Consider the following 14822-nt stretch of genomic DNA (forward strand, 5'->3'; position numbering starts at 1 on the left):
TCTTCAGCAGTTTGTTAAGTGGCTAGTAACTGAAGCGGTTGCTAACAGAAATCTACAAATGTATTATTTACTATTACACTTGTATGCACATCAGAGTGGCAATTTTGTCTAAAATTTGAAGAACTGAAGACTATTTTTCTCCTAGAGATAATAGAATGACTAGAAGACCTCTAGCTATATTAGCTTAGGGCTGCAAAAAAGACAGTTCAAAATGATACAGGAGTGTGTGTGTGGAAAACCTGTGCTGCAAGTAAAAGAAAATGCTTTTTATCTTCTGGTGAGCATAATGATCTAACTGCTAAGTAAAATGCTTTAACACACACACAGTTCATTGCACACAATTGCAATGTGTCTATCTACATAACAATCCATGTTAAGATACCTTATTCCAGAAGGTTCTGAAACAAAGGGGAGTAAATACAAGAAACAACACAACAGTTAAATCAGTTAAGAAAAATGTCTAATTTTAGCATAACTTTTTTTGTTAAAGGTTTATTTAAATGCCTGTCCACTTTTACATTTACACAATGTCCAAGTTAAAAAATTAATATATTAGGTAAGAAGAAGAAAACTTAGAAAAAAGTCCCATTAGCTTTTAGGAGATAGGCTATAACATCATCTCTTTCCCTTTGTTGATAAAACCACACTCTCACTGCTTTGTAGATCTGAGCCTGGTAAGACACCCCTAAAAGACACATAACTGCTCCTATTTCAACTTTCCTTGAAGAATAGTATGACAGCTTTTTTACTTTTTAAAGAAACGTTTAGATCTACAAATTGTATCTTTTCCTATGAATATAAAGAATTGGATAGATTGTAAGAAGCAGGTTATGCTTAAAAGAAACTCACCAGATGGGAGGTTGACTCACTGGATTTGCAAAGTGGAAATAAGGCCCCGGATGAATCACCACAAAGTATGTCTTGCTCTGAACTCAATTGCTCATTGCACTTTAGAAAATTAAACTCTGTCTTTCCAGTATGCGCAACGCACAAATTGTAGGAATAAGGCAAAGTCCCTTCACTGTAGTTGGGAGGAATCACAGGTCCTGATTTTTCACAGAGACTGTACTGAAAGCAGCCGCAGGTGGTGGGGCTGGAGGAGCGACGAAGGTGCAAGGCTATGGAAAGAGTCACTGCCGTGAGGAAAAGCACTGAGATCAAGGCCAAAGCCACCACCAAGTAAAACTGCAGCTCGGCCTGGGGGTCAGAGGGCTCCGGACGGTCGCTGACATCCGGCAGTACTTCTTGGAGGCTGTCGGCGAAAACCAGGTGCAGCGTGGCGGTGGCAGAGAGGGGCGGCTGTCCCCCGTCCCGCACGGCGACCAGCAGGCGCTGGCGGGCCGCGTCCCTGTCGCCCAAAGCACGCGCAGTGCGCACCTCGCCCGTGCGCAGCCCCAGGCTGAAGAGTCCGGGCTCGCTGGCCTGCAGCACGTGGTACGACAGCCACGCATTGTGTCCCGAGTCGGCGTCCACCGCCACCACCTTGGTGACCAGGTAGCCGGGCTGCGCGGCGCGCGGCACCGTGTCGAAGAGCGCCGAGCCGTCGGGCCCCAGCGCCGGGTACAGCACCCTAGGCGCGTTGTCGTTGCGGTCGCCCACCAACACGCGCAGGCTCACGTTGGCGCTGAGCGCGGGCGAGCCCTGGTCGCGGGCCTGCACCGTCAGCTCGAAGGCTCGCAGCTGCTCGTGATCGAAGGCGCGCTGCGCGAACACCACGCCGCTCTGCGCGCTCACGGACACGTAGGACGCCAGCGCCCGCGGCTCCAGGTCGCTGGCCACGATGGAGTAGGAGACGTGGCCGTTGGGTCCCAGGTCGGGGTCGGAGGCGCTGACTTGGGCGATAGAGGCTCCAGGAGGATTGTTCTCAACCACGTGGACCACGTAAGAAGGCTGTGGGAAAACCGGCGCGTTGTCATTGACATCGCCAACGTGCAGGGTGACGCTGGAGCTTGAGGAAAGGGGCGGTTTTCCCCTGTCGGTGGCTGTGACAGTAATATTGTACTCAGGGGTCTGCTCACGGTCTAGAACTCCATCTGTCACTAATTTATAGGTGTTTATAGAAGAAGAGAGTATTTTAAACGGAACATCACCTTCTAATTTACAAGTAACTTCTCCGTTGTATCCAGAATCCTTGTCACGGATTTTAATCAAAGCAACGTGTGTTCCCAGCTTGGTGTCCTCCATAATAAGATCCGGTAGAGACTGGATTACCACTTCTGGGAAATTGTCATTTATGTCCTGGACCTCTATCTCGACGGTACATTGGGCAATCATTCCTCCACCATCCCTTGCTTCCAAAACTATGGAATATTCTTTGACTTCCTCAAAATCTAACATATTTAGAATAGTAATTTCCCCCGTGTTAGAATTCAGGTCAAACTGGGTGATCTGGCCTGCTTCAGTGAAAGAGAAGGTGATCTGGGCATTGACACCTTCATCCTGATCGGTGGCCATCACTCGAAGCACAGTGGTGCCAGGAAGCACATTTTCCGGAATGCCCACCCTGTATAGTTCTTGGCTGAACACTGGAGGGTTATCATTGGCATCAGTCACTAGGACCTGTATCTGGGCAGTACTACTTAGGGATGGATTCCCGCCGTCCAGCGCAGTCAAAGTCAACTGGTAGGATTTCTGCTCTTCCCGGTCTAAAGGCATCTTTAGTACCAACTCAGGGTATTTACTACCATCTAATTTCTCTTTATTCACGAGTGAGAAATGATCGTTCGGATTGAGCTGGTAATTCCGTAATGAGTTGGTACCAATATCTGCATCATGGGCAGATCCTAAAATAAATCGTGCCCCAGGGTTTGTGGACTCACTTATTTGCAGCTCAAAGGAAGTTTGCGTGAATTTTGGTGTGTGGTCATTAATATCTTCGATGTCCACACTCACGTGATAAAAGTTCAACGGATTTTCAGCAACAGCCTCAAATTCCAGAGCACAGGCTGGCTTCTTCCCACAAATCTGCTCCCGGTCTAGCCTGCCGCTCACAAGTAGCTCCCCGCTCTTGGCGCTCACAGTGAAGTAAGGTTTTTCCGAACTGATGCGCAGTTGTCGACTCGGTAACTCATGGACGCTGAGTCCCAAATCCTTGGCGAGGTTCCCCACCACCGAGCCCTCGGGCATTTCTTCGGGAATCCGATAGCGGATCTGCTCTGAGAGCGCCGGGCAGAACAAAGACAGCAGGAAGGGAAAGAGCACTGGCCGCCTCTCAGCCCAGCCCCTTTCCCCAGCGCCGCTCCCCATCCCTTTTGCTCCCCTCAGGTTGCTCACCGGCCTGGAGACGCCGGATTACAAATAATCTCTGTGCTGTAGATGTCCGGAGCTCCGAACAGGCTATATTTCCAGCGTGAGGGTCGGGGTTCCCTCTTTTCCAGAGGAGGAAGTTGTGTAAAGGCTCGAGCTAGAGAGCCTGATACAGGGAAAGTGCGCTGCGGCTGCGCGAGAAGATGGCCAGTGCCCAAGCTCTGCACTTTGGCCAACAGCGGCGCCCACAGTCCGCACTGGGAAACTGCAGCCCCTGCTGCTTCAGTTTAACCAGCTACAATAATCACAATCCAGCGCCTAACTGAACAAATTATTTTTATATGTTCATATATTTAATGACGATTAATTTGCACTATTAACTACATAGTTATCCCAAATTTCCAGGGTTTAGGGTAATCAACATGTTGACATGCATCTCAAATCCGCACTGTAATAGAAAGATTACTATAACACATACTTGGCCTAAATGATCTCAGAATACAGTAATTTTGAATAGTAATATGAGTAAAGTTTTATCCTTCTTTCCTTATTCCCGTTTTTCCTGATTTCATTAGTTTTTGGGTACCTCAATGCTGATTCATTTCAATTTTTCAGAAAGCATCAGTAATGCTGAAATTGTCTTTAAAAGGGCACAATTTATATTTACCTCTAAACCCTCTTTTCTTTCAAAATAGTTTCAGCAATTTCTTTATAGTAGTATCATATGACCTACATGTCACCCATTTAAGAAAATGACAGCTGGAAAAACATTAGCCTATTCCTCCTTTGCATTGCACAATTATTTTCCTGGTTATAAAATATAACATCAACCTTGAAAGTTAGCAGGGAAATATAGTTTGACTTGCAACACAAGGTCACTAACCGTGGTCTACTGCAGTGAGGTTCTGGCTCCCACTTCTGTGCTTAAATTGAACATCACATGATGAGCTCAATTGATAAAATAATCCCTAGGATATTCAATTGCAGTAGCATACTGAGTTTAGGTCACTTTCCTTTTTTGAAAAATATTTTTAAGTATCTAATGAATTTGGGGATATTCTTTTTCAAAATACCTGATAATCATATTTCTGCCTCACCAAGTATCAGTTGTTGTCTTCTCAAGTGATTGTACATCTGAACACTGCAAAATATATGAAACATACTTCCACACTATTGCACAGCCCAATTTATGCAAAATACCACCAAACACAATACTATGCTAGAAAAAAGTCCTTTTATTTAACACCCAAAAGGTTACGATACCCAGGAAGAGTTAGCCTATCCCCCTCCTTTCTATTGAAGAATTATTTTCCTGGTTACAAAATGTAACATCAATCTTCAAAGTTACAAAGGGAATAATATTTTGCATAGTTCCTAGTAAACAAGTAGGTCCAAGTAAACAAAATTACTTGTCATCAACCCCTTCTAGTTGCTAATCAACTGATGTACTGGGCTTTAGTAAAATGTTATATAATGAATATAAATGTAGTTAACCCCAGATTGGGTTATTTCTAACTGAATTTTTTTTAGCAGATCCAATAAGTTGAATCAACTTCTGGTCTTGAGTATACAAAATTGTTGTTTCATAAAGCAAGCATCCCCAATCTCCCACTAGGAGAGCCCATAAACACACTTCACATGGCTGTAATGCTAACACAGTACAATGAAATTTTGTCTTAAAACATATATATGCTTATTTCACAAGTGCAACTTGAAATGACACTTTATTTGATGTCATATTTTATTGGTTTCAGGCAATAACCTTTAGTGTGGCATTAGATCCCTATCTCTCATTGATATAGGTCTTAGTGAAGCTTGACACACACATTCCATTCTTTAGGCATCAGTCTAACCTTCTACCAGGATATAACTTTAATAGATGATTATGCTTTAAAATGTCAGGAAGCAAAATAACACCTCACACTTGTCAGAATGGCTAAAATCAAAAACACAAGGACTGACAAATGTTGGTGAGGATGTGGAGAAAAAGTAACCCTCCTGGATTGTTGGTGGGAATGCAAACTGGTGCAGCCACTGTGGAAGACAAGTTGGAGGTTCCTCAAAAAGTTAAAAATATAACTAAGATATTATCCAGTAATGGTGCCACTGGGTATTTACCCTCAAGATACAAAAATACAGGGGTACCTGTGTGGCTCAGTTGGCTGACCAGCAGACTCTTGATTTTGGCTCAGGTCATGATCTCACGGTTCATGGGATCCAGCGCCTGTCGGGCTCTGTGCTCACAACACAAAGCCTGCTTGGGATTCTCTCCCTCTTCTCTCCCCCACCCCCACACACTCACACTCTCTCAAAATAAATATTTTTTAAAAAGATACAAAACCACTAATCCAAAGGGATGCACATACCCCAATATTTGCAGCAGCATTATTTAAACTAGCTAAACTATGGAAATAGTCCAAGTATCCATTGATGAATGGATAAAGAAAATTTATGTATATATATATACACATATGCACATACACATACATACATATCCATATCCACACACACACACACACACACACACACACACACTGGAATATTATTCAGCCACAAAAAGAATGAAATCTTGTCATTTGCGATGACATGGATGGAGCTCAAGAGTATAATGCTAAGTGAAATAAGTCTGTCAGAGAAAGACAAATACCGTATGATTTCACTCATATGGGAATTTAAGAAATGAAACAAATAAGCAAGGGGAAAGTGAGAGACAGAGAGAAGCCAAGAAACCGATTCTTAATTATTGAGAATAAACTGGTGGTTATCAGAGGGGAGGTGGGTGAGGGGAATGGGTGAAATAGGTGATAGGTTAAGTAGTGCATTTGTCATGATGACCACTGGGTGATGTACAGAATCACTATATCGTACACCTGAAACTAATATAACACTGTATATTAACTATACTGGAGTTAAAATTTTTAAATATGTCAGGAAGCAACTGAGATTTTCAAAGTCATAAAGTTGAGGTGTATGGAGGCAGAAGATCTTCAAGAACCTTTCCTAGATCTAATCTAAAAAGAATCCTGACAAGGTGTATGAGCTGTATTTTCCTCTTGCTAACCCAGTGCAATGAAAAACATGTAACAATTTATTCTCATTTATAAAACACATGAATTGAGAACACTGAAGGGAAAATACATGGAAGGTATAAAAATGTGACAGTCCACTTATTCACAGTCTTGGATAGGCTTTCACTAAGGAAATGACACCAAAACCTATGTCAATAAGTGTTCTATGTTAAATAAATCGGTTAACTTGCTTTTGCCTCTTAGATTTTTAAAACATTTGTTTCGGGGCGCCTGGGTGGCGCAGTCGGTTAAGCGTCCGACTTCAGCCAGGTCACGATCTCGCGGTCCGTGAGTTCGAGCCCCGCGTCAAGCTCTGGGCTGATGGCTCAGAGCCTGGAGCCTGTTTCCGATTCTGTGTCTCCCTCTCTCTCTGCCCCTCCCCCGTTCATGCTCTGTCTCTCTCTGTCCCAAAAATAAATAAAAACGTTGAAAAAAAATTAAAAAAAAAATAAAACATTTGTTTCACAATACAGTAAAGAAAATTACACAAAATATAATTCCTCAAGGATGTAAAGATAAATGTATTAGTGAACTCACCTGAATATTTTCTGCTTCGTCCTTACATCCATGAAAATCTATAGATGTTAATGAGGGATCTTTTTTCTCACAGCTCTCCAGACTGAGGAGCATGTCTGCATAGTTGGGCTGGGGGAAGATCACGTGACTCTCCCTGGAATCCGCGGTGAGGGAGACCTCGTGGGAATACGTCTGCAGGAAAGCCCGCACCCCATCCACGCCCACAAAGCGCGAGGCGGGCACGCCAGCCAATCCAACCCCCGTAGCCTGGAGCAGACGCGATGAGCTCCAGCGCCTCAGCCTGAGAGCCAGCAGCACGATCACAAAGGCAAGGAAGACGCAGGAGACTGCGGCCACCGCCACCACCAGGTACAGCGTGAGACCTGAGGCATCAGGGTCAGCTGGGGGCTCGAGACTGCCCAGATCGGCCAGGACGTCTGGAATGCTGTCGGCCACCGCCACCGTGAGCGTGACGGTGGCCGAGAGAGGGGGTTGGCCGTGGTCTTGCACTGCCACCACTAGGCTCTGCTTGAGCGCATCTCTGTCCTGCAGGGCCCGCGCTGTGCGCACCTCGCCCGTGTGCAGCCCCACCGCGAAAAGCCCTGGCTCGCTGGCCTTGAGCAGGCGGTAGGACAACCAGGCGTTCTGGCCAGAGTCTCTATCCACCGCCACCACCTTGGTTACCAGGTAGCCGGGCTCTGCCGATCGGGGTGCCAGCTCCACGCCTGTGGAACCGTCGGTGGGGAGGGCGGGGTACAGGATCTCCGGTGTGTTGTCATTCTGGTCAAGAATGAATATACTCAAGGACACATTGCTGCTAAGCGGTGGGTCTCCGCTGTCCTGCGCAGTCACTCTCAGTTGCAGGTCACGGAATTGCTCATAGTCGAAGGAATGCAAGGCATATAGGACACCAGTGTCAGAGTTGATGGACACATAGGAGGATAGGGGTGCCCCCCGGAGCGTGTCTTCAGACAGGGAGTAAGTGACTTGGGCATTCTCATGGCTGTCCGGGTCATGTGCAGTCACAGAGAAGATGGAGGCACCTCTGGGGTTGTTTTCAGGGATGTAGACAGAATAGGAGGAGTGGGGGAAGGCAGGTGGGTTGTCGTTGGTATCTGCCACATTCACTGAGATGTGAGTTTCCATGGACAAGGGTGGGGTTCCACCATCTGTGGCTTTCAGTGTGATGTTATACACAGGGAGTTTTTCCCGGTCTAGGTTTTTCGCTGTCAGCAACCTATAATAATTGTCTACTGATCTTTCTAATTTAAAAGACAGATTTTCTGAAATAGTGCAGGTCACCTCACCATTCTTGCCGGAATCTCGATCTTGAAGGTAGAAAAGAGCAATTACTGTTCCAGGAGGAGTGTCTTCAGGGATTGAGTTGCTTACAGATGTTAGAGTCACTTCTGGGGCATTGTCATTCACATCTAAAATTGTGATAATTACTTTAGCCCTTGTCATGCTACCAGGACCGTCCTGAGCCTGAACTTCCATTTCATAGTAGCTGGACTCTTCATAATCTAGGCCTTCTGAAGTTGATAATTCTCCTGTATGAGGGTTCAGTTGGAATATCTGTAGAATTTTTTGAGTTATTTTCCGGAAAGAATATGTCACTTCCCCATTGACTCCCTCATCCAGATCGACAGCGTGTACTGTGAGCAATCTTGTGCCCACTGGTACGTTCTCAGGGACAGTTACTTGGTACTGAGGCAAAGAGAAGACTGGCACGTGATCATTCACATCCACCACAGTTACCTGGATGCGGGCGGTTTGCGATCGGGGTGGGTCACCGCCGTCAGAGGCTGTAAGGAGTAGGTGGTGAACAGCCTCTTCCTCTCTATCCAGCACCCTTTCCAGCACTAATTCTGGATATTTAGCTCCATCATCTCCAGTCTGCACAACCAGGGAGAAGTGACGATTGGGACTGAGCTGGTAGCTCTGGAGGGAGTTCGTGCCCACATCTGGATCCCTAGCCTCATTTAAGGGAAACCGCACCCCAGGAGCTGTGTTCTCCGTTATTTTTACAGTCATTTCTTCTGTCAAGAATCTAGGAGAATTGTCATTAACATCTATTATTTCCACTTCTATAGGGTAAAGACTCATTTTATCCATCAGGATGTTAAAGTTCACCAGGCACCGTGCACTCTGAGCGCAGAGCTCCTCCCGGTCTATTCTGCCTGCAGTGACCAAGCTGCCGCTTCGCGGATTCAGAGCGAAAAGCTGTGTCCTACCTCTGGAGACGATGCGGATTCCGTGCTCTGCCAGTTCCCGGGGCTCCAGGCCCAGATCCTTAGCGATATTACCCACAAAAGACCCTGTGTCTGTTTCCTCCGGCAAAGAGTAGAAAATATGTCCTGCCCAAGCTTCTCTCCGGGTCCCCAGGAGGATGGAGAGCAGGATGAATCCTCTGTAGTCTCGACCCCTCTTCAGAGTCGCCATTGTTGTCCTGCTGATCTTGTTAGACACTGGACTATCTCTTTTTGCGCTTATGGATGCCAGTGTGTCAGCGTGGAATCCTTTGTATTCATAAGAGAAGCCCGGAATTTAGTATAATAGATACCGGAGTTTGATGCAGCTTGGAAGAGAATTTGTCTCAATCTGATGTTTCTTTGTACTGTAAAATCTCGGTGGCTCTGGCAGATCTTATTGCACCACTTTCCCCGTGGTTGGTGAACAGCGGCGCTCAGAGTCCTTACTAAGTTACTGCACCATATTGAAGCAAGATAACTGATTTTTCAGAAAGTTGTTTTATCCTTCAAAATCCTTCCATTTATATGTCTTCGATCTATATATCTAACTTAAAAATACATTCCAGTTAAATGAAATAATGCAACAATGCTTATGATGGATGCTTATTAATTCAAGATAATTACATTTTTTTTTTCTCTTTTGCATTGCAACTTTGAAATGATGTTGGGTGCTACCTCAGACTTCACTGAACATGGAGTAAAAGTAGTGTTTTCAGGTAAAAAAAAGTACAACTTATTTGAAAAGGTGTGTGTGTGTATACATAAGAAAGATGCTATGTAGAAATCGTTTTCATCAGTATAATAAATTTAAGTTAATTCATTAATATTGAACACATACTATGTTCTAGACACTACCACGTAAGACTCAGTCAAAATTTTCTTTAAGATACAGACAGGTCATTTAATTAAGTTTTTGATTGGAAGGAACCTTAGAGATGATTTAGTCCAATACCTTCATTTTAATGATTTTAAAAATAAGAGGAAATTACCTTGTCCTTGATTATATATATAATAGTATACGTTGGAATACAAATATCATCACTTCCAGTGTTTTGAGCAGAAAAAAGAAAACCATTTGCCTTGGCTGATGCTTTATGCTCAAAAAGTGCCATTAGAGATGAGGTGAGAACCCAAGCAGTAGCAGTCAGCTATAGACGAAATTTTGTACAGAAGGCAGGAATTTGCAGAGATTCTACTAGCTGTGGAATGTTAAAGTGGATGTTGACTGCTTTTCTTCATTATGCAATTCAAATAATCTTCCTACTCTAGATGATTATTCTAGAATGATTGAAAAAAGATGGGCCTCCAGATAGCCTTTGAGCATACAAACAGAACTGTCCTGAGAAGATCATTAGAGGTACCAATTTTTCCACTGATGTTAAGTAAAACTGAATTGTTGATGGCTCAGTTCTTCTCAGCTTATAGAAATAAAGTTCCTTCCACATAGTTGCAAGAGAAAAGAGAGTTACCTGTTCTGAAATGAAGACCTGGCAAGAAATAACCCTACTTCATAGGGCGCCTGGATGGCTCAGTTGGAAGAGCGTGCAATTCTTGATTTTGAGATTGTCAGTTCAGGCCCCATGTTAGGTTTAGAGATTACTTATATAAATAAACTTTTTAAAAAAGAAATAACCTTGCTTTGTAAATTATTTTAAGCCATAGGGGAGTAGATAGCAGCACCAGGAAGAGAAATCAAAAGTAGCACTGAAAATGCTTGACTTAGTTGCTGGAGATTTCCTAACTACGTAACCTATTTCTGCTCTCTGATGGCACTGGTCCAAAATATAGGCAATACTTTGAATGAAATGCTGTTTTAATCTATCAAAATAATTTACAGCCATGTTTGTTTTCACCAAGTAGACAGAATAACTTTTTGTTCAAAGGAGCCAATATGAGTATTACAGATTAGTTCCATAAATAGGAGTTAAATACTATTTGTTTAGTAGTAATTTTGAACTTCTTGTTGACGTAAGCAAAGTCATTAAAGATCATGAATACTTGCAGACATTTTTAAACAAAACTTTTATGTCTGAATATTATGGCTGCCAATGCTGTGATCTTTTTTCTACCTAACACTTCAAAAATCATAGTGTCATCTTACATTTCTTTCTTATTCTACTATTTTTAAAAAGTCTCAGTTAACTTATTACTTCTGGATACCTTATTTGGAACTAAATAAGTAAGATCTAGATGAATAAGATTATGAACATACTCTGAACATAAAGCATACTTTAGGGAATAACTGGCTTTATATCTCTAGTAACCAATTTTTCTAAGTTACTCTACAACATAAATTTAAATATTAAAGATCTCTACTAGACCAATGAGTTATGTTAAATATAACATAGGCTTACCATATAAAACTGAAATAAGTTTATAGTTTTAAAGGAAGTATGTTATTATTGATTATTAGGAAGAATGGACCTTCACCTGTTTACTTGCATAAAAAATTCTATGGAAAAAATTGTATGGAAAGTCTAATTGACTTCCTAGGCATCGAGTTATTCATCGTCTCTCCTTTCTTTATGGAACTTTTTTTCTATTGAGAAAACATTGTTTGGAGTTCTGTTTAGATTTACATTCCCAGGCAAACATGTAGGTATTTTCCATTTCTCTCTGAGATTTTTACTTCTTCCCATTGACAACTGTCACCTCAACAGAAGTTTCATCAGATGGGTGGTTTTCAAAGATGATAAACTAGCCCAATAATTTGGTAGGTTTTCTTCCTGATGCTTCAAAATTCAGTACTTAAAATTTCAGACTGCCTATCTTATTAATATGATCTGTATTGTATGTAGGTCTGAGAACCTCAGTTAGTCAGAATTTAGCAAATTCCATGACTGCTAGGATTTAACACTTGGTCAGTCCACATGAATGAGTATTATTGAGAGTAGAATCTGATAGTTTTTCTCAACAAAATATTTTATTTATTTAAATGGAATGGTCATAGGTAATTCAGGTAAGAGAATGAAATAATGAAACAAACCATCCTACTATCCCATTAGTGAGTGAACAGATAAGACGAATAAAATAAACCAGCCTACTATCCATAAAACCCAGTTAAGTGAACTTTGCTTACAACAATGCAGGTTTAAGATGTAATTTATTTTTATTTTTTCACGATGTAGCTTAAATCATCCAGAATTGGTGCTATAAAAAACATTTACACTCTCAGATCATATCAAACAAATCTTAAAACTTGTATGAGATGATCTGACTCCCATGACCAATACCCAAGATTCAAGTTGTTTAAAATTATTTACTATTAAATTCCTAATAAAACCATCAAATAATTATATCACAAATGTCCAAGAAAATCATATTTGAAAATGTGTATGTCTGGAATCTCTTAGTCATATACATTTGGAACCTTGAAATAAATAATTCTAAAATAATCTCTGAGAAGTAAATACCACAATACTGATTTGGGGAAACATAGAATACATTTAGCATCTAATTTAAAGGCATCAACTCAACATTATATTAAAATTTTTTTTACGTTTATTTATTTTTGAGAAACAGAGAGACACAGAGCACAAGTGGGGGAGGGGCAGAGATAGAAGGAGACACAGAATCCGAAGCAGGCTCCAGGCTCCGAGCTGTCAGCACAGAGCCCAATGAGATTCAGGGCTTGAACTCACAAACTGCGAGATCATGACCTGAGCCGAAGCCAGATGCTTAACCGACTGAGCCACGCAGGTGCCCCAATATTATCTTAGAGATGATTGGGGCACCTGGGTGTTTCATTTGGTTAAGCATCCAACTTCAGCTTAGGTCATGATCTCACAGTTGGTGGGCTTAAGGACCACATCAGGCTCTGCGCTGATAACTCAGAGCCTGGAGCCTGCTTCAGATTCTGTGTTTCCCTTGCTCTCTCCCCCTCACCCCCTTGTGCACACACACTCTCTCTCTCTGAAAAAGAAATAAATAAACATTAAAAAAAAAAAGACTGACAATGTCCGGTTACAAAGGAAGGTTCTCATTTATTTTCAACATATCTTTTCAATTATTTATGTTAAATGTGGATACCCAATTTAGAAGCATAAGTGGCCAATCTATTGCATTATCAGATCATAGAATCCTCCAGCTCAGGATTGGAAAATACCTTGACTATTATGTATGTCAACAACTCGTCCAATTATATTATCCCCTGTATTCTATTAATTCCAGGGCCAACAGCTTACTTTTGAAAGGAGCTAATAATAGAACCTCTTACCTCCTAGGCAATCCACTTTCCATTAGAACAACTTCAACAACTCAAAACCTTGCTTTTTTCTACTCATCAAACCACAGTTTCATTCACACCTTTGGGCCATGATGAATGAGACTAATTCTAATGATAGCTCTCCTTTCCTTAAATATTTGGATAGAGTTTCTATATGACAGAAACCTTATTTTATGTGGGTTAAATATGCTAAATTATTTAAATTCTTATTTGAACACTACCAATCCTTCATTCTCCCATTCAATATTCAGTTCTCTAATTTTTAGAGATACATCCTTGTAAGTGGACACTAATAAGCATAGTTAGAAATTCATTTCGGGAGTGCATGGGTGGCTCATTTGATTAAGCATCTGGCTTCATCTGGGATCATGATCTCCTGTTTCGTGAGTTCCAGCCCTGCATCAGGCTCTCTGCTGTCAGCACAGAGCCTGCTTCGGATCTTCTGTCTCCCTCTCTCTCTGCCCCTCCACTGCTTGTGCACAATAGTGCACTCTCTCTCCCTCAAAAATAAACATTAAAAATTATTTTAAAAATTCATTTGCACTCTTAAGTACTATCAAGCACACATATTGCAGAAGACATTATAGTAGGCATACAGCATCAGATGCTTACATTTGTTAACATGTTAACAATCACAATTATAATACTGGTGATGTCAACAAATACTTGTTCACTATACTACTTTATAGTTGAAAAAAACTTTAATTATTTTGTTATATTTTCTCAGAATTTGTGTGAAGTAAAGAAGACAAGTCTTTTTAATTTAAATTTTACTTTAAAAACTATAGATATTGTGACTGGCCCGAGATGAATAACAAATAGTTCCAGGAATGTTATTCAGGCTAACACCAAAGATCGGGTCTTCTCTGCTACAGAGATCAATTACTTTTATCTTTCATAAAAATAATTTTTGATTCCTAAGTAGTAAAGGGGGAAAATATCTCTCACAAATCTCCATTATTTTAAGCACGTGCTATTAATTAAAATCGGGGGAAACTGAGACCTTGATCTTAACAATTCAGTTTTTTTTTACATTAGAAAAAGAATCTCACGGGGCACCTGACTGGCTCAATTGATTGAGGGTCTCTGGATTTCACTCTCAATTTCAGCTCAGGTCATGATCCCAGGGTGGTGGATGGATCCCCACTTCAGGCTCTGCCAACATGGGATATACTCTCTCTCTCTTACTCTCTCTCTCTCTGCCCCTCCCCTGCTCAAACACTTTCTCTCTCAAAATAAATTAAAAACATTTTGAAAAGAAAAAGAATCTCACAAATGTCACAAGGCAGGAACACACACACACACACACACACACACACACACACACACACACACACACTCTAACAGAAGAAATGAACGAAACCCAAGGCAGAAAGAGCTTGGCAGCAGAAAGGTAAAGAAAATCTGCATCATACATTAAGATTTTTTTCATGAAATTAGACGAAACTAAGATTTAATAGAGTTCAACTGATATTTTAAAAATTCTCAAAATTGACGCACTGCAAAGACTAAGAA

At 41.7% G+C, this 14822-nt stretch overlaps 1 protein-coding gene across 11 annotated transcripts in view; it reads right to left on the reverse strand.

Moving 5' to 3' along the window:
• Positions 1-14822, reverse strand: part of LOC112861239 (protocadherin gamma-C4) — a 173713-nt gene that overhangs the window by 106270 nt on the left and 52621 nt on the right. Inside the window, exon 1 of one of the 11 annotated variants that reach the window (XM_086701926.1) lies at positions 6852-14797. The exons of 9 other annotated variants lie outside the window; for them this stretch is intronic. In XM_086701926.1, the coding sequence (XP_086558052.1) occupies positions 6852-9272 (2421 nt within the window). In that variant the 5' untranslated portion in view covers positions 9273-14797. Of the gene's footprint in view, positions 1-849; positions 5679-6851; positions 14798-14822 lie in introns of those variants that run through there. One more of the 11 variants, XM_086701983.1, reaches the window with a different exon arrangement.

The sequence above is a fragment of the Puma concolor genome, chromosome A1 (assembly GCF_028749965.1).
Source record: "Puma concolor isolate L17-30 chromosome A1, mPumCon1.1.hap2, whole genome shotgun sequence".
Taxonomy (NCBI): domain Eukaryota; kingdom Metazoa; phylum Chordata; class Mammalia; order Carnivora; family Felidae; genus Puma; species Puma concolor.